The sequence below is a fragment of the Heteronotia binoei genome, chromosome 13 (assembly GCF_032191835.1).
Source record: "Heteronotia binoei isolate CCM8104 ecotype False Entrance Well chromosome 13, APGP_CSIRO_Hbin_v1, whole genome shotgun sequence".
NCBI lineage: Eukaryota > Metazoa > Chordata > Lepidosauria > Squamata > Gekkonidae > Heteronotia > Heteronotia binoei.
Genome location: NC_083235.1, coordinates 76,758,387 through 76,785,235, shown reverse-complemented (window position 1 = coordinate 76,785,235; position 26,849 = coordinate 76,758,387). Strand labels below are relative to the sequence as shown.

At 50.3% G+C, this 26,849-nt stretch overlaps 1 protein-coding gene across 3 annotated transcripts in view; it reads left to right on the top strand.

The window, feature by feature from the left end:
• The window catches only part of B3GNTL1 (UDP-GlcNAc:betaGal beta-1,3-N-acetylglucosaminyltransferase like 1), a 285,348-nt gene that overhangs the window by 158,511 nt on the left and 99,988 nt on the right, over window positions 1–26,849 (top strand). For all 3 annotated transcript variants that reach the window (XM_060252291.1, XM_060252290.1, XM_060252289.1), the window contains one exon: window positions 24,626–24,750. In XM_060252291.1, coding sequence (XP_060108274.1) covers window positions 24,626–24,750 — 125 coding nt within the window. The remainder of the gene's footprint in view (window positions 1–24,625; window positions 24,751–26,849) is intronic.

Below are 26,849 nucleotides of genomic sequence, written 5' to 3'. Positions count from 1 at the left end.
TCCAGACGTTTCGTTTTCAGCTGCGGAGAACATCCTCAGTGACATTGCAGCCGGAGCAGGCGCTCTGACCTTCTTGGCTGCTGTGCATTGAGCAGCCAAGAAGGTCAGAGCGCCTGCTCCAGCTGCAACGCCACTGAGGATGTTCTCCGCAGCTGAGAACGAAATGTCTGGAAGAAAACCTTTCTCCAGTAGAACACGGCACTTGAGCCCGAAAGATTCTACAAACCCTAATGATGCTACCAGCCGTGAAAACCTGAAATCTTTGATAACAAAGAGGCCTTCCAGGCTTTCACACTGGAATGGGCACAAAGGGCCAGCATCTGGCAAGATGTAAGGCAAGACGCCAGTATATTTCTCCCAAGCATTCTCACTCCAAGAAGTGTAATTGGTTGCTGTGTCAATAATACTGTTAGTGATCATGTTCCCAAACAAAGGTATAGATAGCAGGGCTGCCAGGTCCCAACTTCTCCACAACAGGAGGATTGGGAGGGGGAAGGGCCATTTTCAACATGATGATGTCACGCAGAATGACATCATCATGCTATGTACTCAGCATTGCACTTTCCCCAGCCATTTAAAGTGTGAGCCAAATTACCTATGGAATATCGTCGGGGAATTTATTTAGGTGAACAAGATGGCCATAATATTCAGGAAAGATAACCTGTGTATGCCAGAGTCAGTTTTCCGAGGAGACCCTAAGCCAATGAAGAGATTTTGGACTTAATGCAATTATTTTTATTGAGGGAAAGTTCACTCATACAATAAAAATAGCAAGCATTCGACACAGCTCGGGGCTTGGAGGGCAAGAGGCAATGGCTCCCTGCTTGGAGATAGTGGTCACCACATGCACTTGCCTCACTAGTCACAGATTCACAGTTGGGGGGTAAGCCTGCACGGTGTCCATGAGGTGGACTGTTGGGGGTGGGACTTTGCCCACTCACCAACTGCCTGGCATTTGGGGGAACCCCCCAAACTGGGGGATCCCCTGCCCCCCTGGTAGATGGTCATAGGATGCTGTTCAGTTGGTTGGTTGTGTATAATGATATTGATGCTACACTTATCTTGCACTGCTGCCATGACCAGTATGTTGACACACAGAGATCACCAATCCACCTGCCAGGGACTGGTACAAAAGAATAGTAGATTTTAAAGGCTATGACATTGTTTCAAAGTGTTTGCACACCATTAAAGTCTATAGATGTTTCTGTACATTAAATTGTATTGGTTATATACAGATATTTCATAGAGTCCTGGGAAACATTCATGTGGAACATAGCTCATAGATGACTACTGTGAAGGTTAGCATGTTGCTTACACTGCTCACACTGGGGTGTTGGACTGTACCCAATCTGCCAGAAAACTCACTGAAGCCCATTCCGCACACTCACCTGCCCTGGCACAAACCATTAAAGTAATTCAGAGCTTGTGATTGGTTCCCCACTTAAAGCTGCAGAGCAAAGTTTTGGCCCGCCTTTACAGCTTCTCCCCCACATTTTTTGTATTCTTGTTTTTTCTTTTCTTTTTTCTTTTTGTCTCAGCTCTGAACTCACCTTTTACTGTGTGGAGCTCTGCCATTCACAGAAAGTATTTCCACCCTGCTCTTTGTTATAATTGTTTTCCATGCCCACCCTTCCCAATTTCAACCCACTGCGCTGACAAGCCCTGATGTCACAAGCCCCAAACCCACCACATCTATTTTTTTTTTAAATTAAGAGGACTTATGATCAGTTACAATGCAAGGTGGACAGTGTTGCGTCTTTGCTCTTCTTTCCACTTCATGTCATCAGGATTTTTTAGGTCAGGGTGCTTTTTAAAAATTCAGGAGGCGCTTGAATTTTTAAAAAAAAAAAAACCCTCACCACCTAAGAAGACAGAGCTGGCTGCCAAAAGCAGGGAGACCAATTCAGCTTCTCTCTCCCCTCCTGGAAAGAGAGGTGGAGCTGGCAGACTGGCTCGCTCGATGGCTGCAAGAAGCACAGATAAGCAGGGCTCCCTGCCTTTCCCTCCTGCTCGATTGATCAAGAGGGGAAAGAGGCAGGGCTGGCTGCAAGAAGCATGGAGAGCATGATGATGATGATATCGGATTTATATCCCGCCCTCCACTCCGAAGTCTCAGAGCGGCTCACAATCTCCTTTACCTTCACCCCACCCCAAGAGACACCCTGTGAGGTAGAAGAAGATACTAGATTTATATCCCGCCCTCCACTCCAAAGAGTCTCAGAGCGGCTCACAATCTCCTTTACCTTCCTCCCCCACAACAGACACCCTGTGAGGTAGATGAAGATATTGGATTTATATCCCGCCCTCCACTCCGAAGAGTCTCAGAGCAGCTCACAATCTCCTTTCCCTTCCCCCCCACAACAGACACCCTGTGAGGTAGATGAAGATATTGGATTTATATCCCGCCCTCCACTCCGAAGAGTCTCAGAGCGGCTCACAATCTCCTTTCCCTTCCCCCCCACAACAGACACCCTGTGAGGTAGATGAAGATATTGGATTTATATCCCGCCCTCCACTCCGAAGAGTCTCAGAGCGGCTCACAATCTCCTTTACCTTCCTCCCCCACAACAGACACCCTGTGAGGTAGATGAAGATATCGGATTTATATCCCGCCCTCCACTCCGAAGAGTCTCAGGGCGGCTCACAATCTCCTTTACCTTCTTCCCCCACAACAGACACCCTGTGAGGTAGATGAAGATATTGGATTTATATCCCGCCCTCCACTCCAAAGAGTCTCAGAGCGGCTCACAATCTCCTTTCCCTTCCTCCCCCACAACAGACACCCTGTGAGGTAGATGAAGATATTGGATTTATATCCCGCCCTCCACTCCGAAGAGTCTCAGAGCGGCTCACCATCTCCTTTACCTTCCTCCCCCACAACAGACACCCTGCGAGGTAGATGAAGATATTGGATTTATATCCCGCCCTCCACTCCGAAGAGTCTCAGAGCGGCTCACAATCTCCTTTCCCTTCCTCCCCCACAACAGACACCCTGTGAGGTAGATGAAGATATTGGATTTATATCCCGCCCTCCACTCCGAAGAGTCTCAGAGCGGCTCACAATCTCCTTTCCCTTCCTCCCCCACAACAGACACCCTGCGAGGTAGATGAAGAGATTGGATTTATATCCCACCTTCCACTCCAAAGAGTCTCAGAGCAGCTCACAATCTCCTTTACCTTCCCCACCCCCCACAACAGACACCCTGTGAGGTAGATGAAGAGATTGGATTTATATCCCGCCCTCCACTACGAAGAGTCTCAGAGCGGCTCACAATCTCCCTTCCCTTCCTCCCCCACAACAGACACCCTGTGAGGTGGGTGGGGCTGGAGAGGGCTCTCACAGCAGCTGCCCTTTCAAGGACAACCTCTGCCAGAGCTCTGGCTGACCCAAGGCCATTCCAGCAGGTGCAAGTGGAGGAGTGGGGAATCAAACCCGGTTCTCCCACATAAGAGTCCGCACACTTAACCACTACACCAAACTGGCTCTAAACCAAACTGAGAGCAGCAGCTTCCCAGTTTCCCCCTCTTGCTGTATTTGAGCAGGAGGGGGACAAAGCAGGGACAGTGCTAGCAGATTGGCTCTCCGTGCTTCTAGCAGGCGGCTGGCTGCAAGAAGCATTAAGAACCGCAGCTTCCCGATGGAGCAATAGGGGAAAGAGGCAGGGCTGATCCTTTTGTCTGTCTGCTAACAAAACATCCAGCAAAAGAGGAGAATGGAGCAGTATCTTCCCTTTTGTGATTGTGTAGCACTGAATGGACTGTGGACTGTGTGTTGTTCACTGAAAATAAATTTTCTTTGCGATTGCCCAATGCTCCACTGAAAAAATCTCCATGTTGCACCAATCATCTGATCCAAAAAATCAAGCTTGCCAATGAGAGGTTTCGCTGCTTTCTGGCGGGTAAATGTGAACCTCGTGGAGAGGATATTGGGAAGGGGAAACACAATAATGAAACCAAGGAAAGGAAAGGTCCCCTGTCCAAGCACCAGTCGTTTCCGACTCTGGGGTGATGTTGCTTTCACAACCGTTTTCATGGCAGACGTTTTACAGGGTGGTTTGCCATTGCCTTCCCCAGTCATCTACGCTTTCCCCCCAGCAAGCTTATTATTATTATTATTATTATTATTACTCATTTTACCGACCTTGGAAGGATGGAAGGCTGAGTCAACCTCAGGCCGGTACCTGAAAACCCAAGCTTCCACTCAGGTTGTGAGCAGAGCTTAGGACTGCAGTATTGCAGCTTTAACACTCTGCTCCACAGGGGCTCTTAATGGAACCAAGCATGTGCATAAAAAATGGGGAAGGGGGTGGAGGGTTGGGCTACCGAATGGTGACTGGGATGGGGGAGTGGCTGAAACAGAACCAACACAGCAGAAATGCATTACACAAGGAGTGGAGAAAAGAAAAAGAAGCTGTTAAAAAAAGGCAGGCATGCGGAACTCCTGAAACAGATCTGAGGCAGAACACCGCCAGGAGAAAGAGGGGCAAGCCTATAATGCCGAAACACCCTGAGTGTCTTTGAGCCAGTCACTCGATCTCTCTCAGCCTAGCCTATTTCACAGGGTTGTTGAGAGTACAAAAGGGGGGGGGGGGACAAACCACATATTGCTGCCCTGATCTCCTTGGAGGGCGGGTGGGATGAAAATAGACAGATACCAGTCCTGAATGAGCAAATCATGTTTTGCCTTGATCTCCTTGGAAAGAGGGTGGGATGAAAATGTATAGACAGATACTGGTTCTGAACTGTTCTCATGAGCATTCTTTTGGTACTGAAAATATGTTAGTAGTAGGTAAACTGCAAGGTGTTGGGTCTTTTAGTCTTTTGGATAATTTATGAAGAAAGATTCTTCTTCACACCTCTGTATCCTGAGTATGCCATCATTATGGAGGCAAACAACTGGAGGCAATTATTATTATTATTATTACTCATTTTACCGACCTTGGAAGGATGGATAGAAAGGCGGGGGGATTTGTATAATCCATTAATTCCATAATTACAGACTGCTGTGAATCCAAAATGCTCCCCCACGAAGGAGGCTGCCTGCTGTGCTTCTGCTGTGTCTTGCATTCTTTCCTTTACATCAGCCCTTGTACAGGAAATAGGTTGTTCGCAGTGCAATCCTATGCATAATTACTGTAGTCTAGCCTCTTTGAAATCAGCAGGCTTTGACTGGAGTAACTTCACATAGGATTCCATAGTCAGACACTCTTATTGCATTGTTGCAGCAGAATTAACCAGAATTGCCCCTTGTGTCTTTGCAGGAATTACTGTTCACAGCTTGAATCCTTTCAAGTGGTTAGATTGCTGGACTAGTACCTGTAAGACCTGCATTCAAATCCCTAACTGGCTATGAAACCCACTGGATGACCTTGAGCCAAGTCATCACCTTTCCACCTAAATTTATCTCTCTTGTTTGTTGCAAAGATAAAATGGAGGCAGGGACACCCACAAATACCATCCTGAGCTATTTGGAAGATAGATAAAATTTAAATTAGAAGAGCGCCTCTGATTTTATTTCAGAAAACAAGTCAGAAGTTAGAGAATCAGTGGCCTTAATGTCTTCTACCCCCAACTTTCTAATATTCACTAAATATGTAATATTTACAGCTCTGTCACTGGCTCATGCTCTTTTAGTATTTCCAGACTGGGGTTGAATCCAGACTAAATGTTTTGCTCACACAAGGGACTACTGTCAGTTCAATAGATGTAATGGAACATTCCTGTCCCCCCTCTACCACTGCAGCCCATTGATCTTCCCAAAATGCTGCTCCTAGGGACAGGAGATCCCCCCCCCCCCCAGGAACAGCATGGGAGGAAAATTGGGGTCTGCAGCAAGAAGAGGTAATTGGTGGAAATTACCCCACCTCTTCCATAGTCTGGATCAAGCCCAGGACTTTTAGACACATCCATTTTGAAATACATTCAGGAAAGACATGTTGATGAATCTCACATAAAAAGATGGTAATGGAAAGTGCATGTTCCTCAGACACAACCAGCAGATAAAGTGGTTTTGTCCTTAGTTTTGTATTCTTTCCCCCCTTGCACCCTATGACAAGGAATCTGGTAAGAGAATAGATGGTGCTGAGGAACAGGACAGATCACTAGAATCTAGGAGAGGTTTTTTAAAGTACTGGAGTGGAAAACATTAGGTCTGACTTGGCTTTTTTAGAAGCAGAATTAAAATATCAGATAGTCAAATCATTTGTCAAGGTGCTCAGGGGAAATATCAAGACAAAACACAGACTCTGATATTCTTGGCACATTATGGGTAAAACTGAACAGACATCAGTACTTGAGAAGTATCCAAGAAAGAGAGTGCTGTAGCCAATGATAAACTATAAACTCTCTTAATACAAGCCCTTTTAGCAATATGCCTTCACAAATGTTATGAGGCATTCCAAAGTAGCCACCCTAATTCTGTCACGGAGGTTTCCATCTCTTCGATGTTTAATTAGATTGCTCTTTGCTGATGTTGCTTCCATATGTCTATTTCTAGAGAGTAATTCTTTAACTTTATTTCCCAGACAATAGCACAATTCTAACTTCACAGATTTCCTGTCAAAATGATTGAAAGGCTTATCAGCACGTACCATGGGGTTCAGTCATACAGGTAGCAAAAGACTTAACAGGATTTGTGCAATTCTGGGAAAAGCGATTTTTAAAATGGTCTAAACCAGAGGTGTCAAACTCATTTGTTTGGAGGGCTGGATCTGACACAATGGGACTTCGTGGGGCTGGGCCATTTGTGTCATAAAATGTAATGTGAAGTAGCGGAGATATAAACATTATAAAGGACATAGACAAACACAATTAAAGATATTTTAAAGCTTAAAATGCAAACATGCTTAAAACTCTTGCAATATTTTGTTTTAAATGGAAAGGTGGGGAAATAGTGGGATTTGGCACTGCAATTTTAAAAATGAAACATCACAAAAAAGCATAAGGATCACAGCAGAAACTAAAAAAAATATAAAATTCTCTGAACTTGGGAAAACATGAAAGGTAGGGGAATAGTGGGATTTGGCAATTTAAAAAATAAAATTGTAACGTACTGAGACGGGAGACGTTGGTAGGGCAACATGCTTTAATGGAGACACGTTACAAGAGAGCGAGCACGCGGGCCGGGTCCCGCTTATATACATTCCCGGAACTTCTTCCCCGACAGGCCAGCCCAATCCTGGCCTGTTGAACTTCCCGCCGCTGCTGGTGATTGGCGGGCTCAGCGCTTCCCGCGGAGTCGCCTGGGTGTCCCCAGTCGCCTCCGCTGTCCGGCTACGTGGACTAACGCTATTGCGTCTTTACGAAATGGTTGCTGTATTGCGTTATAACGAAATGTTGCCGCCTTATGCTATCGCAATACGCTACACTCCTCCCCCCATAGTTAATGTACGTAGTCCTGGAGGTAGGCGGGAGGCCGACGCTCCGTGTTGACCTCCTTGGTGCTGCTTGAGGTATGGGGGCAGCTTCTGCGGTCGGGGCATCTCTGGGGGGTGATGCGTCGGCTTGCTGCTGGTCTGGCTCTGTTGATCGCCCGGCCTCCGCTGGTGTGGGCAGGTGCAGTGCTGGCTCAGCGGCCTCGGGTAGATCCCTCGCTGGCTCTCCCCCGGGCATTGCTTCTCCCGCTTCGGTGGGCCCCTCTGGTAAAGTGCGGCGGCGCATTTGGTCAATGTGCCGCCATAGGACTTGGCCCCCCTCTGTGGACACCTCATAGTGGCGGGACCCTATTACCCGCAGCACCCGTCCTGCTAGCCACCCCGGTCCCCCGGCGTAGTTACGGGCAAACACCGGGTCCCCCGCGAAGAAACCCCTGGCTGCGTCCCTGGTTTCCGGGGACCCCCTGATGTCGGAGGCTCGGTCGGGGTGTAACCTGTCGAGCCTCGTAATGAGTTTGCGCCCCATGAGGAGCTCCGCCGGGCTCACTCCCGTGACCGGGTTGGGGGTTACCCTGTTGTCAAACAAAAAGGTGGCCAGCCTGTAGTCCCAGTCGCCCTGTACTATCCGGCCCAGGGCTTCCTTGGTAGTTCGGACCATGCGCTCTGCTTGTCCGTTGGTGGCCGGGTGAAACGGGGCTGACCTTATGTGTCTGATCAGGTACCTCTGCAGGAACGCCTGAAATTCCCCGGAGGTGAAAGCCGCCCCATTGTCAGAGACAATAGTGTCTGGAATCCCGTGGGTGCTAAGTGCCCTGCGCAGTGCCCGGATGGCGGCTGCTGATGAAGTGGACGCTACTGGAATGACCTCCAGCCATTTTGTGTAGGCGTCCACCATAATCAGGAAGATCTGTCCCTGGAAGGTCCCCGCGAAGTCTAGGTGGAGCCTGGACCAGGGTTTCCTAGTTTTCCCATCATGTAACCGGGGCACTGGGTGGCTCTGGCTGCGACTCCTGGCACACGCTGCACCTCTGAACCCAGTTCTCGATCTCTTCATCCATCCCCGGCCACCAGACATAGCTCCTGGCTAAAGCCTTCATTCGGACTATGCCGGGGTGGGTCTCGTGAAGCGACTCTAGAACTCGCTTCTGCAGCGTGGGGGGAACCACCACCCTGCTTCCCCACAAGATGCACCCTTTGTGAGCTGCTAGCTCCTCTCTCCTCGTTTTGTAGGGCCTAAACTCTTCCCCCATGTTCCCTTCTGGCCACCCCCTCACCACCCAGTCGAGAACCCTTGCCAGTGTTTTGTTCTTCCCTGTGGCCTTCGCAACCTCCGCGGCGTGGAGGGGCGGCTCCGGGAGGGACTCGACCAACATGACCAGGTGTGCTGGGGCTGGGTCAGATTTTGTGTCGGGCAGTGGCAAACGGCTGAGCGCGTCAGCGTGGCCCATAGCCTTGCCGGCTCAGTGGACTAGTGTGTACATGTAAGAGTTGAGGAATTGATTCCACCTCAACACGCGCTGTGAAAGTATTTGGGGGGTTTGGCAGTCAGGGGCCAGCAGACCTAAGAGCGGCTTGTGGTCAGTGGCTATTGTGAACATCCGCCCATACAGATAATCATGAAACTTGTGGACCCCCGCCACGATGGCCAAGGCCTCCTTTGTCATGGGTGCTGGGGACCCTGCAGAAGAAACCGAGCCTGCAGAGCCTGCAGAAGGAACTGTGCCCCTGCCACCTGCACCAGTGCCCCTGCCTCCTGCTGAAGAAGATCCAAGCCCCCCTGCCTCGCCCTCTCGGGTGGCTCGTGTGCGTGACCGCCTTCGTCAGGACCTCAGGGATCGGAGGAGGGCGGCACGCTCACAAGCAAGACGCTCCCTGAGCCCTGAGTGGTGAAAGGATTCTGGCCCTTCTAAGTGTGAGGATGCTTAAGTTTCGGCAGGATCCTGGCTGCTGCTCTGAGACAGCAATTAGCCCAAATGAGCAACAGGCAGCAGAGGGCTATATAGCTGTGGGCTTTGGGAGGAGGCTTTGTGGAAGCAACTAGTCACATACCTGACATCCTAGCATCCACTCCGGCTCTTGACTTTGGCTTTTGGATTCCTGACTTTGGCTTGGACCTCTGGACCCCCTGACTTCGGCTTCTGAACCTCTGACCTGTGATACCTGGATTACGATTCTGTTTTGGCGCCTTGGACCCTCCTTGCTCACGAGTTGCCGACCTTGGACTGCCCCTGGACTTTGCCTGACTCAGCCCCAGCTCGTGACAGATTGCTTCCACCCACAACCAACACCCATTCCACAGGATGGATGCAGAAGCAAGTGGAACCACAGGACTACTGGCTGCGCTCCAAGCCCAGGTACAGCAGCTGACACAGGCAGTAGTACACTTGCAGCAACAACCTGTGGCCAGTGCTCCAGCCAAGTGCCCAGTTCCCCCACCTGACAGATTTGGGGGTGCCGTGGAAGAATTTCCTGCTTTCCTAGCGCAGTGCCGGCTGTACTTCGAACTAAGAGCTCGGGACTTCCCCAACGACAAAACAAAGGTGTGTTTCATCATCAGCCTGTTAAAGGGGCAGGCGGCCAAATGGGCCACACCCTTGCTGGTTGCGTCCTCTCCCCTGCTGACTGATTACCAGGGGTTTGAGGCCCACCTGTCTGCTGCCTTCTCAAACCCAGTCCAAGCAGCCACAGCCAACCGGAAGATCAGGGCGCTGAAACAAGGCAAATCCTCAGTGGCTCAGTATGCCACCGAATTCAAGCTCCTGGCCCAAGACTTGGCGTGGAATGAGGCTGCCCAGATGGACCAGTTTACCGAGGGGCTGGCAGAGGAAGTCCTGGATGAACTGGCCAGGGTGGAGCCGCCACCCACGCTCCAAGGACTTATCACCCTCTGCCTCCGCATTGATGGCCGCCTGGAAAGTCGCCGCCAAGCCAAGACCGGAGGGCGCCAGCTCCCTGCGCCGTGCCACTTGGCTCCTCGCCCATCCCCAGTTAGTACCAGAGCCGAGGAGGAGCCTATGCAGCTTGGAGCTGCTCGACCCCGCCTGACTCCAGAAGAAAAGGCCAGACGCCGCACACAGAATCTGTGCCTTTACTGCGGTACGGCAGGCCACTATGCCTCTGGCTGCCCTGCTAAGCGTCGGATACCCGGACCCTCGTTGCCACCGCCGCCAAAAGAGCAGCCCCAGGCGTAAGTGGGCCCTCCAGCCTGGGGCGACTAGCTGGGTCCTCCGAACAGCAGACTGATACCCCGGGCCCATTCCTGCTACCAGTCAAACTCCGTCTGCCTGATGAACGCTGGCTGTTTGTATATGCTATGCTGGACTCGGGAGCGGCCCACTGTTTTGTAGATGCTGCCTTTGTAAAGCAGCACCAGATACCAGTGCAGACAAAAGAGACTCCAACGCTGGTGGAGGCTATCGACAGGCGCCTCCTCCGTTCTGGCCCCGTCACCCAGGAGACCTGCCCCATCACCTTCCACGTCCAGCAGCACCAAGAACAGCTGCAGTTTAATGTCGCCCGCATGCCTCGCTTCCCGCTGATTCTGGGCCTTTCCTGGCTGAAGCTGCACAACCCCATCGTGGACTGGGCCCAGCAGGAACTACGTTTCCGAGACCCATGCCCCCATCTGACTCCTCCCACCACTCTAGCAGCCGGCATCCCGAGTGGTGGTCCTCAGCTCCCTCAGAAGTATGCGGACTTTGCCGATGTCTTCGAAGAGACAGGAGCGGATCAGCTTCCCCCTCACCGGCCCTATGACTGTGCCATCGACCTAGTACCTGGGGCACCACTCCCGGTGGGGCGTCTGTACCCGATGTCGGAGCCTGAGTTGGCAGCTCTGCGAGACTACCTGGACAAGAACCTGAAACGCGGATTCATCCGACCCTCAACCTCTCCCCTGTCTGCTCCAGTCCTCTTCGTGAAGAAGAAAAGTGGGGAGCTGCGGCTGTGCAATGACTACCGGGCCCTGAACAAGATCACCATCCGCGACCGGTACCCTCTACCACTGATCCCTGAACTCTTGGATCGCTTAAAGGGGGCCCAGATTTACACCAAGCTGGACCTCCGTGGAGCGTACAATTTGGTGCGCATACGGCCCGGAGACAAGTGGAAGACCGCGTTTGGGACCCGATACGGGCAGTACGAGCACCTGGTGATGCCCTTCGGATTGACCAATGCCCCCGCTGTCTTCCAGAGGTTCATGAACGACATATTCCGGGACCTGCTCGACCGCTTCGCGATCATATACCTGGATGACATCCTAATTTACTCCCGCAATCCTGCCCAGCATGCCGAGCACGTCCGCCAGGTCCTGCAGCGCCTACGAGCCCATGGCCTCTACGCCAAGCTGGAGAAGTGCGACTTCGACCTGCGCTCCGTCGAGTTCCTTGGGCACATTGTGTCACCGCAGGGGATCCTCATGGACCCGAAAAAAGTAGAAGCGGTCCTGACCTGGCAGGCTCCTCAGAATCGCAAAGACCTGCAGCGGTTCCTTGGTTTTGCCAACTACTATCGGCAATTCATCCCGGCCTACGCATCCCTGACCACACCCCTGACTCAACTACTCCGCCCCAAAGAACCCTTCCGCTGGTCCCCAGAGGCCGATAACGCCTTCTCCACCCTGAAGACTCGCTTTGCCACCGGGCCACTCCTGAGATACCCTGACTCCCAGCTTCCCTTTACGGTGGAAGCTGATGCCTCCAACGTGGCCCTGGGAGCAGTGCTGTCCCAGCGCGAGGAGCCGTCCCAGCCACTCCAGCCCTGCGCCTATTACTCGCGCCAGCTCACTGCTGCAGAGAGGAACTATACCATCTGGGAGAGGGAGTTGCTCGCGATCAAGGCGGCGTTTGAGGTTTGGCGACATTACCTCGAAGGGGCTCGCCACCCTGTTCAAGTGCTCACCGATCACCGGAACTTGGAACACCTCCAGACCTCCCGCCGTCTCAACCAGCGCCAGATCCGGTGGTCCCTATTCTTCTCTCGCTTCGACTTCCGGATCTCCTACATCCCCCATACCCAGAACCGGAAAGCAGACGCGCTCTCCCGGAAACCGGAATACGCCCCTGCCTCAACTGAGACCGTGCCCGCTGCTCCAATCCTGCCACCCTCAGTATTTGCAGCCACCTCCACTTCACCAGCACTCGTGGAGGACATTCGGGCTAGCCAGGCCAATGATCCCTGGGTCCAGCAACACCTCCAGGCTCTCCAAGATGACCCAACAGGCGAGTTCACGACTCGAGGCGGCCTCTTGCTACACCGCGAACGCCTCTATGTGCCGCCCGGGCCCTTGCGAGCAGAAGTGCTACGCCTGACCCACGACTCGTTACCCGCCGGGCACTTTGGACAGCATAAGACCACCCACTTGCTGACAAGGGAATTCTGGTGGCCACGAGTTCGCGCTGATGTTGCCCGTTATGTCAGCTCCTGTGACGTCTGCCGACGGGCCAAAGACATCCCAGCCAAACCCTCAGGGTTGCTACAGCCCTTGCCCACATCTTCAGGACCCTGGGAGACCATCTCGATGGACTTCATCACGGAACTTCCGCGCTCCAAGGGTCAGACTTGTATCTGGGTGGTCGTCGACCTATTTACCAAGATGGCCCACTTTGTTCCGTGCCCGAAACTTCCCACAGCTCAGGAGACGGCCCAGCTTTACCTGCAACACATCTTTCGTCTGCACGGACTCCCAGCCCATCTGATCTCCGATCGGGGCCCTTAGTTCTCCTCTCGGTTCTGGCAAGCCCTCCATTCCAGCCTGGGTACTCGAGTGCACCTGTCCTCAGCCTACCACCCACAGACAGATGGCCAGACAGAGCGCACCAATGCCACGCTAGAGCAATATCTCCGCTGTTACACCTGTTACCAGCAGGATGACTGGACCACTCTATTGCCCCTAGCGGAGTTTGCATACAACAACGCGGTCCATTCATCCACCCAAATGACCCCGTTTGCTGCAACCTACGGGTACCACCCTCGGTTCTTCCCGGCAATCCTACCACCCACGAATGTCCCCGCCGTCGATGCCTACCTGCAAGAACTCCGCGCCAGCCAAGACTTGCTCCGAGAGCAGCTACAGCAGGCCAAGGAGGCATATAAACGGGCTGCGGACCGAAAGAGGCAAGAAGGCCCTCCAGTGCAGCCGGGGGATCAGGTGTGGCTCTCAACTCGCTACCTGCGCCGGCCTGGTCGGTCTCACAAGCTGGATGCACGGTTCATTGGACCCTACCCCGTCGTAGAACAAATAAACCCCGTCGCCTTCAGGCTCCAGTTGCCACCCCACCTCCGCATTCACCCTGTGTTCCATCGCTCCCTCCTTGTTCCAGCTGCACCCCCTGACCCAGCTCGGCCTCCTTCCCCACCGCCGCCACCACCGGTGTTGGTGGATGACGAGGAAGAATATGAGGTGCGCCAGATTCTGGACTCCCGGCACCATCGTGGAGGCCTCCAGTACCTTGTGGACTGGGAGGGATATGGCCCAGAAGACCGGTCCTGGGAACCTGTGGACAATCTTCATGCCCCGGACTTGGTGCAACGATTCCACAGCGACCACCCCGACCTCCCAGGCCCCTCGACGGAGGGGGGCCCTGGGGGGGGGGATAGTGTCATGGGTGCTGGGGACCCTGCAGAATAAACCGAGCCTGCAGAGCCTGCAGAAGGAACTGTGCCCCTGCCACCTGCACCAGTGCCCCTGCCTCCTGCTGAAGAAGATCCAAGCCCCCCTGCCTCGCCCTCTCGGGTGGCTCGTGTGCGTGACCGCCTTCGTCAGGACCTCAGGGATCGGAGGAGGGCGGCACGCTCACAAGCAAGACGCTCCCTGAGCCCTGAGTGGTGAAAGGATTCTGGCCCTTCTAAGTGTGAGGATGCTTAAGTTTCGGCAGGATCCTGGCTGCTGCTCTGAGACAGCAATTAGCCCAAATGAGCAACAGGCAGCAGAGGGCTATATAGCTGTGGGCTTTGGGAGGAGGCTTTGTGGAAGCAACTAGTCACATACCTGACATCCTAGCATCCACTCCGGCTCTTGACTTTGGCTTTTGGATTCCTGACTTTGGCTTGGACCTCTGGACCCCCTGACTTCGGCTTCTGAACCTCTGACCTGTGATACCTGGATTACGATTCTGTTTTGGCGCCTTGGACCCTCCTTGCTCACGAGTTGCCGACCTTGGACTGCCCCTGGACTTTGCCTGACTCAGCCCCAGCTCGTGACATCCTTATCTATTTGCGCATAATTGCGCTCGGCCGGTGTGAGTGTACGGGAGTAGTACGCCACCGGTACCTCCCTCCCGTCCAGGAGTTGGTGCCCCAGGACTGCGCCCACCCCGTATGGCGATGCATTGCAAGCCAAGATGACCGGGAGGTGTTCGTCAAAATGGTGGAGCATCGCATTGGAAACCAGAATGTTTTTTACTGCCTGAAACGCGGCGGCTTGCCATTTGCCCCATACCCAAGGGGCTTGTTTGTCCAGCAGCCGATGTAGGGGTTCTGCAAGGGCTGCCTTGTGGGTGAGGAACGAGTGGTAAAAATTGAGCACCCCCAAGAAGCTTTGTAGCTCCGCTTTGCAGGTGGGGGCCGGGGCTTGCACGATGGCTCGTGTCTTTTCCTCCGTTGGATAAATTCCCGCTGCGTCTACGGCGAATCCTAGGAACTCCACCCTTGGTACCCCCAGCAAGCACTTCTCCCTCTTGACCTTGAGCCCCACTGCTTGGAACCGGCGGAGCACTTCTCTTAGGCGGTTGCCGAATTCTTCGGGGTCCGGGGCGGCGATCAAAACATCATCGAAGAACGGCTGGACTCCGGGGATCCCTTTAAGGAGAGCGTCCATTATACTCTGGAAAATCCCCGGAGCGACGCTGACCCCGAACTGTAGCCTCCGCACTCGGAAGGCCCCCCTGTGTGTCACAATGGTTTGGGCCTCCGCCGTTTTAGCATCTACCGGAAGCTGTTGGTAGGCCTGTGCCAGATCCAGCTTCCTAAAGATCTTTGACCCTGCTAGGGCTGCCAGGACGTGGCTCACCACTGGCACGGGGTAGGGGTTATCCTGCAGTGCCTTATTTATTGTGCACTTATAGTCGGCACAAATCCGCACCTCCCCGTTTGGCTTGATCGGGGTTACAATGGGGGTCTCCCACATGGCGTAGTCCACCGGTTCCAAGACCCCTTGGGCAATGAGGCGGTCCAGTTCGGCCTCGATTTTTGGCTTCAAGGCGAATGGGACCCGCCTGGCCTTGAGCCGGATCGGCCTGACCGTCGGGTCGAGCGGTAGGGAAATGGCCGGCCCCTTGTAGCTCACCAGGGAACCGTCAAACACATCGGGGAACTCTTGGCATACCTCCCCGAACCCCCTGGGTGTTAGGGTTTGCCCCACCCCCTCCACGCGGATCCCCAAGGGTTTGAACCACGCAAGTCATAGCAGGGTGGTAAGCTTCACCACCAGGATGTCCAGTGGGCCGCTGAAGGACCCCCTCTCAACTTGCACCCGGGCCCACCCCACGATTTGAACCGGGTTCTTCTGAAAGTCCCGCAGTATGAAGTCCGCCGGCCTTAGTTGAAGCCGCTGGCGGGGGTACAGTTTCCTCAGGGCCTCCTCTGCTATAATGGAAATGGAGGAGCCTAAGTCCACCTCCATTTGGCATGGGGCTCCCTCAATGAGGACCGCCATTTTGATCTTGTCGGGGGTGGTAAGGGGCAAGTTCAGTACCTGTAGTGTGGTGGAGGCCATGGAGTGGAACTCTGCCGACTCGTGGTGAGTGGTTGTCCTCCGGCGATTGGACTTGGCCCGGCAAGCCCTCGCTATGTGGCCGGTCTTTCCGCAGCTCTGGCAGTCCCAGGTCCGGTACTGGCAGTCCCTTCTGTCGTGGGGGTTGCCGCAGCTGGCGCACTTTGTGGCTGGTGCTCTCTCCGCCGCTGGGGGTCGATCAGTGGCTTGGGATCGCTGTGGTGTGTGGTTGGTGGCCCCTGCTGGGCGGCGCAACTGGAACGCTTCTCCTTCGTCCTGACGGTCGGGGTCCAGCTCCTCGTGGTGGACTGCATCAGTCTTCGCCCTGGGGAAAGTCCTCGAGGTCCTCTCGAATGCCACGGCTTCGCTAAATGCGCTCTGGAGGGTGAGCTCTTCCTTCGCAAAGAGCTTCTGCTGGAGCCTCTCGTCGCAAAGGCCCCACGTGAACCGATCGGCCAGGGTCTCTTCCAGGTGGGGGAAGTTGCAGTTGCCTGCGATCTGGCGTAGGGCCGCCAGGTAGTCGGCGGCCGATTCCCCTGAGGCCTGATCCCTCCTATGGAAGCGGAACCGGCGGGCCACTCGCGACGGTTGAGGTAAGAAGTGGCCGGTGAGGAGCCTGACGACCTCCTCGTAGGACTTCTCCGTGAGTCGGGCGGGGGCCGAGAGACCTTTGGCGATCTCGAATGTGGCCGCCCCGCAGACGCTCAGGAGAACGTCCCTCTTCATGCTATCCTCTGTGATCCGGTTGGCCCTCAGATAGCACTCAACCCGTTCCGAGTACGACTCCCAGGCCTCGGGATTCGCGGGGTTGAAGGTCTCGATGTGGCCAGTGGTGCCGCTCTGGTGAGCCATGCTGATGGCGGCGGCGATCGTGGCCTGTGGGTTGCCCTGTCTCCGGTGTAGCCGACGTGGCTAGAATCCCATCCTCGTCACCACTGTAACGTACTGAGACGGGAGACGTTGGTAGGGCAACATGCTTTAATGGAGGCACGTTACAAGAGAGCGAGCACGCGGGCCGGGTCCCGCTTATATACATTCCCGGAACTTCTTCCCCGACAGGCCAGCCCAATCCTGGCCTGTTGAACTTCCCGCCGCTGCTGGTGATTGGCGGGCTCAGCGCTTCCCGCGGAGTTGCCTGGGTGTCCCCAGTCGCCTCCGCTGTCTGGCTACACGGACTAACGCTATTGCGTCATAACAAAATGGTTGCTGTATTGCATTATAACGAAATGGTTGCCGCCTTATGCTATCGCAATACGCTACAAAAACATCGAGAAAAAGCATATGGATCACAGCAGAAACGAAAAATATAAAATGTTCTGAGCCTGGGAAAACAATGAAATGGCATTGCAAGCTTCTTCCCCCTCCTCCTGGGGTCTACTCAGTTTGGCAATGAATCTTCAGTGTAATATCACCCTTTGACTGTGGGTTCCCAGGTTAGAGTATGCACTAGGTCAGGTCCATTCAGCAGAGACAAGCTAGCTCAAAGTATCAACCTTTGATTTGCAAGGGCACAACTCCAGGAAGCACCAGGTTCAGTTGGATATAGGAATGCTGTAAGTGAAATTGATCTCCACTCCATAGAAACACATTGCAGCACAGGCAAAGTTGTAAGGAAAACGTGGAATGGATTTTCTATTAAGGTCTCTGGGCCCTATCTATCTGGGCACAGAGAACTTCATGGAAAATCCATTCCACATTTTCCTTTCAGATTTGCTTCCTGCTGCAGCCAGCAAAGTCAAGGCAGAAAAAGCACGGAACATTGTCAGCCTCAGAGCTTCAAAGGGGGAGGAGGCTGAGGAGAGGGGAGAAAAGAGCCCTGCAGGCCTAATTAAAGCCCACGGAAGGGACATTTGACACCCCTGGTCTAAACATTAACATGTTGGGTTCTAACAAGTCCTTGAACATATCTCTAGTGACTATCTTGGAAAGACAAATATGATTTGAAACACCTACGAAGCTAAGCTCACCACAAGCCTACACATGCAAAAAAACAGTAGCCATGCTGAGAGGTTTATGCTATTTAATATATCCATGATTCATTTTGCTGTAGAACTGGTAGCTCCAAATGTCTGCTGTGATTCAGTGATTTGAAGAAAGATGTATGAAGCTGCCATGAGGGCCATCGTGCTCAAACCCCTGGTGGTGATCATGGCAGCCATGTGTATGCTTATAGTCACCTGTCATTTACAGAGTTTTGATTCAGAGTGAGCCAATCTTTTGTTGTCATCCTTTTAAGATTGAATGGGTTCTGCCAGATACACATCAAACAATCTCCTTTTTTGGCATGCTGTTATGATTTTCTGGGCCATAGCTCTCTCTCTTTAAAAGCTTTTGAACCTTCTTGATGTTAATATTTGAGTTGACCAGGGCCTTTTTTGTAGAAAAAGCCCAGCAGGAACTCATTTGCACATTAGGTCACATCCCCTGACATCACCATTGTTTCACACAGGGCTTTTTTGTAGAAAAAGCCCAGCAGGGATTCATTTGCATATTTGGACACACCCCCTGATACTGAGCCAGCCAGAACTGCGTTCCTGTGCATTGCAGCTCTAAAAAAGCTCTGGAGTTGACTTTTAATTCTGAGTCTGATTCTGTGCATATTTACTCAGGAGTAAAATATGTCAAATAAGTGCATGCATAGGTTGGAACTTCAGTATAAACTTTCACTTTGCAATAGGGTCTCTTGGAACTCTCTTGTTGTAAATTGAATTTATGTAACTCTACAGTTTCCAGTGCTGCAGATCAATATTTTCCTGTATCTTGTCCTTTTTTTTATCACACCCACAAGAGTCAGAGTCTGTGTCTGCAAATGCTCAGAACGGTACACAAATTTGTTTGTCAGCTGAAATAAGCTGATGAAGTGTGAATACATAGTTGCCAGCTGTTTCTTCTTTTTGTTCTGTCTGTCAAACATCCCACTAGAACAGAAATAAATGTAGGTTCTGCTTTGAACTCTAGCCACCATATATTTTCCAGTTACTTATTACTACTTTAATGGATTAAAACATTTCATATGTTTTAGCACTAGCAGCAAAAGCCTAGGAATTCTTCTAGCTCTGCCTTCTATAGTGTCTTTTATTACTCTTCCTTTCTCCATTATATCCATCAGACGTGATCCTCAGAGCTGTTTGTCCAGCAGTCATGACGTCTGCATATGCCAAACTCTTGTGACTTCAAAGCTGAGAAAGTCTCTGTCTTTAATGTATTCCATAGAGATAATGTGCTCATATTCCTTCTTTAACACTATAGGCAGCTATCAAGACAAACATTTTATAGTAACTTGTGGTCTTAATATTTTTAGAATTGATAACCCTATGAAACAAGCAAGAACTCCTGTACTACAGTCACTAGGCCTTGGAAGAGCTGATAACTGTAGAGCCTACAAATGTCAAAGATATAGGCTTATCAGTTGTTTACTCCTGCACCAATGCAAGGATTGTCAGCCCAATTAAATGTAGCAGGCTCTTGCTGGCAGTGTGTAAGTATTATTACAATCTGACTAGTTGTGCAAATCTGAAGAAAGTTATGCTATTGCTATGACTCTGTTTAGGATTGGATAGTGGGCCTCTGGCTGCTGAAGAATTTTTTCCCAATGTGTAAACGCAGCATGAACCCATCTCTATTATCCTAGAGTCAGTGGAAATGTACAAAATTTGAGTCCAGTGGCACCTTTAAGACCGACAAAATTTTATTCATGGTATGAGCTTTCGTATCCATGCACGCTTCCTTCTATTCATCTGAGGAAGTGTGCATGCGCACAAAAGCTCATACTCTGATTAAAACTTTCTTGGTCTTAAAGGTGCTCTAACTTTGTTCTGTTGCTTCAAACCAACATGACTACCATCTGGATCTAGTAAGTGTAAAAAAAGGTAAAGGTAGTCCCCTGTGCAAGCACCAGTCGTTTTCGACTCTGAGGTGACGTTGCTTTCACGATGTTTTCACGGCAGACTTTTTACGGAGTGGTTTGCCATTGCCTTCCCCAGTCGTCTGCACTCCCCCCCCCCCCCCAGCAAGCTAGGTACTCATTTACCGACCACGGAAAGATGGAAGTATGAGTCAACCTTGAGCCGGCTCCTGAACCAGCTTTCGCTGGGATCGAACTCAGGTCATGAGCAGAGGGCTCTGACTGCAGTACTGCAGCTTTACCACTCTGCACCATGGGGTTCTCTAGTAATTGTACATCACTGTTTTTACACTAGCCTTTAAGTAATACTTAGCATTTACATTGTTCAAATCACCTTGTGTACATGATCTCAGTAATACTTAAAACAGCTCCGTGAGTCTGGCTGATCACAATGTTTTTATATCCACACAGCAATTAAAGGATGCAGCAGGGCTGAAATCTCTTAGTGAGTTTATGACTGGCATGAGATTTGAACTTGGAATGTCTTGACTTTTTACACCAGCTCTCAATACTTCTGCATTCTCATCAGCAACAGCAGGAGCATTTCTGCAGCATTTTTGTTGATGCCAACCTCAAGGCTAGTGCTGGAGAGCTCCTGGAACTATAAATGATATCCAGATGACAGAGATCAGTTCCCCTAGAGAAAATATAAATTCAACAGGTTCTGATGTGTAAATATGGAACAATACAATCAACTCCGGAAAGATACTTACTATCACACCAAAGTGTGTACAAACATATTTTAGTGACAAAGACTTAACAACATTTAAACATACAGTAATGCTTCCAGAATAGCAGCTAGTTACAAAATGTAATCATGGAACAAGTCTAACAGTGAAAAACTCCACACAACTCCATATATGGGGCAAAGCCCACTTCCTGTACACCTCTCTATGTCCTGTCGTCTTCCGTGCTGCTACCAAGGAATCAAAAAAAAATTCCCCTGGAGAGAGGAAGGGGTCCGTACTCCTAGATCAAATTACCATTTCATCTCTTGTCCTTTCATCTGCCTGATCACTCCACAACCATCATTCCACAGAGTCACAGAGAAATACTTTTGCTTTTGGATCAACGCATTGCTTTTTTGCTTTTCACCATCTTGAACAGGCTGTGCTTGTTTGATCAGGATAATAGCTACGATGGGGCCCACAAGGTCCTGGAGCATTGGAGCAAAGCACCCAGCCCCACCACTTACAACTCTGCTCGGTGTCCCCCAATCTTGGCTTCCTCGTGCTTGCCACTGCCACCAGCCAGCCTCTGGCCGAAGAGCTGCTCTGATCACCCTTCATTTGGTGCTACTGCCAAGACTTCCGTGAGGCCATGAGTCAACCGCCCACTTGCCACCTCCCAGCTCCTGCACTCACTGCATCCCTTCTTTGGCCTGGCACAGTTCTACTCCACTTCCACCCCTTGGAGCTCCGCAACCACTTCTTCGGCCACTGCAGGGGCTAGAATGCTGGGAAAGGCTGACAGTGCTCACCTGTGTCTATCTCCCTTTCCCCTGAATAGCACCAAAACAACAGCACATGTTCCTGTGCAGGCAGGGCTGGCCCTAGGGTGCATGGCACCCCAGGCAGACTCACCACACCTCTCTGCGGTGCCGTGCCCTGCCACACCCTTCCATGGCACCTCCTCCTCTCTCCCTTCCCCACCATTTCAATGCCTGGGAAGGGCCAGTGAAGCACTGCGCTTCCTGGACGCTTTAAAGCCCCCCCACCGATCAGCTGATCGACAGGTAAAACAGTGCTGGAGGCTCATAGCTCCTATGCCAGCCCTCCAGCATGATCACGATCAGTGCAGGGTTGAGGGGGCAGCAGCAGAGGGAAGGACAAGTGAGCTGCTGAAAGAGCGGTGGCTGCTGCTGCCTCGTCCCCCCTTCCTTCCTGGATTGTGGGGGAAGGAAGAGGGGGGGCAGCGGCCACTCTTTCAGTGGCTTCACGTCCTTCCCGCTGCTGCTGCCCTTTCAACCCCACACTGATTGTGATTGCACCAGAGGGCCGGTATAGGAGCCGCGAGCCTCCGACACTGTTTTACCAGCTGATCGGGGGGGGCCTTTACAGAGCCTGCGAAGTGCAGCGCTCCACCACGTGTTCCCAGGCATTGAAATGGTGGGGGAGGGAGAGAGGAGGAGCACAGGCAAAGGAGGCATTTGCCTACAGGGAGAGGGCCAAATTCGGCACCTTCACCCTGCTAAAAATTGAATTAAATAAATGTTTTACAACTATGTGATGACTATATGAAAGTTTTATATTCTCTAGTTGCTATAGTGTTGCTAAATGCAAGGAGATGTTCAATCATCACCATTAGATGCATGAATTTTAGAAGTGGGTGTCAGCTGTGCTGCTATCTTCAATAAAAGACACTCTCCATGTAGTCAGGATAACGTTTATTTTGAATGATAGATGACAGACACAAGACACTTACAGGGGAGTGTCTAAACTGAGGTGGAGTAGGATGTGCACAAGTTATATTCCTCATCTGGAGCCGTTACCAGCCCACTAGAATTCAAGCAGAAAGCAGGCCTTCACAAAACAATTAGTTCTCACAAGAAAATCAAAGAGAAACAGTTACACACCACAAGATATCTTTATCCTTGAGAGCCAGCTTTGTGCTGACCTAGTCATGGGGTCCATGTCTTAGTTTCGATACAAGGTAGACACAGTATCTGAGAAGCAAGCAAGCAGCCTAAAATAACACCTGTAAAACAGCATGACAAGGGATCTTGACAGTGGGTTTTTAAACTGTTGTAGGGCCTAAAGTACAGAAAATTAGTATTCCGTTGTGTCACTTGATTGCTTCAGTCAGTACAATCTTGGAAATTCAGAGAAATAGATTTTTCCCTTGTTATAAGGCTTATTTCAGGGTACTTTGAAGTTATACTGTGCTCACTCCACAATGCATTCCTGTCATGCAATTTATGTTGTATGTGCTTGTGACAGATGGACTCTGGTTCCACTCTCCAGGCATCCTCCCTAAATCCTTGTCTTGAGAGGTAGTAGGCAGATACTAAATGACATCAGCCAATGAGAGGCTGTGGATCCTCTGGGAGGAGGAGAGGAGAGTTGTGAAGGGATAGTCTGTTATCACCTCAGATAGGGCTTTGGAAGAAACAGAGAAACAGGGAAAACTGCCAGGAGAATAGTTAGATAGGTAGGCTTTGCCTGATCAAGAAAAGAACTCAGACGTCTACAATATAGGTAACACAGGGTTTAGGACCGATAAAGAGGCAGGAATAAAGACAGTATCCTGCGTTACCTTAGGGAAATAGTAGGCTAGAGACTTGTGAGGGAATTGAGGGACTAGAGAAAAGCTAACCCTATTTCAATAGACTGAGATTCTTGGGTTAAATGAAGAGCTCCAAATAAAAATCATCCTTTCTATCTCTCTGAAAGAAATAGCCTGTTAGTTCAGTAAAACCATTGTGTGTATGAATTTGTAATTGCTTTAAAGCAAAGTTCTGTTGTCCTTTGCTGTAATAACCAATAATGTGTTACATTCATTGTCTTATCCACAAACCACCAAAATCCTGAGCCCTTTTAAAGAAGAGACAATGAAGTTAATTTTTTGTGTTATGAAAGCAAGGTATTGGTGTGACTCATTCCAGGAGAAGGGGAGGAGGAAGTAGCAGATATCAATCAGCGTACTATTATATGTCCCCAGGCTTCCTCTGTAATAGCAGCACATACGTAATCCAGCATAGTTATTTGTTAACATTGCCTTACTGACCATTTGAAACCAATGTCATAACTAAAATTAGCTCAGACACTGCTACTAGAAGGTGTGACATGGTGGGTGGGGAGATGTAAAAGCACCTGGACTTCACAGTGTTACACTGAAGTATGACAACTACTGTTAAAAAATTTAATAGATAGTGTCAAACATCGGTATTTCGAATAATCGAGCTTTAAATCAAAGACTCGTTTTATTGATAATCCAACACTTGCTCCAAGGAACGAAACCTTGGAAGTGATACAGAATGTTACACAGCATAGCATCTTAAAGGCTACTTCAAAGACAAAGTTTCAGATAACTACAAAAGCATAACATACAGATGTGAATTGCATAGAGGGTTCAAAGCGTACTATCAACTATTCATTTGGGTATTACAACATCTCCTGGTTCCCACACATTCCTGGCTTACTGATATGTATGGGAACTTGGGGGAGAGGCATTTTGCTTTACAATGGTAAGATTACTTGCATATCCTGCATCCTTGAGAGTTACCAGGTAGGGGGGAACTTTGAAGAGGAGTCTTTATTCAGAAAAAGGGGAAAAGATGAAAAGAGGGGGGAGAGATGAGCACAGAATACATATTGATTCAATAATCAGAAATATCATGCTTGACAGTAGCTAGAAATATAGAAGATAAACTGCCCATAACATTTGGGGGTATAAATAAAAGTATAAATATTTTATTTGCATTTGCAAAAGTGTGAAAACTTATTCATCACCTTCACTTCCTTCAATAATGTAGTCATACTTAATTTTCAAACCAGCTGTTTATTTTTTACAGGCGATTTCTCCCAGTATCCATTAGTTAGCTTTGTGTGTGAGTTCCAGTGGCTTTTAAATACCTGTGGATGCATTAGTTTAATATATCAGTTACTTTTGAACTGACCACAATATGATCTGTTCTAGGGCACCCCTGAAGATCTGCTGTACTTTTATGAACATCTGCGAAAAGGTGGTGAAGTCTTTCGAGTCGACCAGTGTCTCCTTCTGTACCGTTATCATCCAAAGGCAGCGACTCATTCAGTTCTAGAGTAAGACATGTTTTGTATGAAATTGTTTGGGATTAGGGGTGCCAACTCTAAGTGGGAAATTTTCTGAAGATTCGTGGGTGGACTCTGTGGTGAGCTGGGTCGGGGGAGGGGAGAAACCTTAAAAGCACACAACATGATAGAAGCAGTGCCTGTTGCTTTAAGAAACAAATACCTTCAAGTGGCTGTTGCTAGGTTACTACACAGATTTGTTATTCTTCAAGAATTGGTTTCTGTCAGTAAAAGGCAGGGGGAGTGGGCAGAGCCATTACATGGCTGTTTTAGCCTTTAAGCGGGGCGGGTCTCATCAGAGCCAGCAGCAACCACTGGATGACTTGTTACCGCACGACACTGATGATTATCCCAGGCTGCTGCTTGCTTCTGTTCAACAGCAGTCACAACCCTCAACAACAGCCAGTGTGGTATAATAGTTAAAGTTTCAAACTAGGAACTGGAGGCACAGGTTTGAATCATCACTCTGCTGTGAAAATTCAATGAGAGACTGTGAGCCAGTTACACATTCTCAGAATGGCATAATCTCCTTTGGGCCCCCATTGTAGATAGGCAGATATAAATGAAGTAAATATAGCTGAAAATGTAGATAGATGAAAAGTGTTTCCAGTCTCCTGGGCTGGGGTGAAGAGGGCTTGCCATGGCTTCAATGTGTGTGTCACTTTTCCCCTGGCTTGGATACTGAAAACTTCCTAGTTCCTAACAAAGCATAATTTGGGCAACTGAATGGGAAGAAGCAACAAGCTATAATTTGTCCTCTTAACTCCAAACCAGGATTCAAAAACATGTTTTAAATATAATTTAGAAAACAGGATTATAGGCAAGAGAATAAACTATAGTTTTGTTGATGTTTTAAAAATCTGATTCAGACATCATAGCTAACTATTAGGGATGAGTACAAGTCAGCTGATGAGCTAAAGTTTGTCATGAATTTTGGCCAGTTCATGAAGTGAAAGTTTGTGAACTGAAGAACTGCCACAGACTTTCACAAATTTTGATGCACTTTGTGGAGGTTCATGAAGAGCTGAAAGCCAGGGTTTAAGCCCCTGCTTTCTGATCTTGACCAAAAAAAAAAAATCAGCTGTTCAGTTTAAATAGCTTCAAGCCATTTAAATCACTGCTTTTTTGCTCCCCAGCCATTCATACCCTGCTTTCTGCTTGTTGCAACTTTTTGGTTTAAATGGCCCCCTGCTTTCTTCTCCCTGCAGGGGTTTAAAAGGCTCTGAGCCAAGACTATTTTAAAAAGCCACAGGGATCAGAAAGTAGAGGTTTTAACTTTAAATGGCTCATGAACCAATACAAACTGAACCCCGAACCACAAAAAATGTTATTCATGCCCATCTGTATTAACTATGGTTATTAGGGATCTAGGAAGTCTTCAGCATTCAAGCTATAATATAGTGGGTTCTATGCATGGAGGAGTCGCCAGTTGCGTGATCACAAGCTCTTTAATGGACATGCTATAGGATAGGGCTACATTACAAGACTGGGGATGGGGCCTACCGGCCCAACTTATATACATCTCTGGACTCCTCGTGCCTGGGGGCGTGTGCGCTGGCTGCGGGAGATGAGGGGTGCTGCTGGGGGCGTCGCTCGGGTGTTGGACGCCCAGGTAGGTGGCTGCGCAGCTGCGGGGGCATCCAGCAGCAAGGTCCCAGCCTGGACTGGGCGGGACATACTGGTACCCTGCAAGGAAAATGGACCACCTCAACACCTACAGTGAAAGCATTTGGGGCGTTTGGCAGTCAGGGACGAATAGGCCCAGTCGGGGCTTGTGCTCTGTCAAGATGGTGAAGGGCCAGCCATACAAGAAATCGTGGAATTTTTTAACCCCTGCCACAATGGCCAGGCCCTCCTTGTCTATCTGAGCGTAGTTTCGCTCGGGTTTCTGTAGAGTCCTCGAATAGTAAGCTACCGAAACCTCATAGCCGTCTGGTAGTTTGTGCGGCAGAACGGCACCCACCCTGTAGGGTGAATCATCACACGCTAAAACGATGGGCAGCCTTTCCTCGAAGTGCGCCAGCAAGTTAGAATGTCCTTTACGGCCTGGAAAGCAGCAGCTTGCCGGCGACCCCAAACCCATGGTGCCC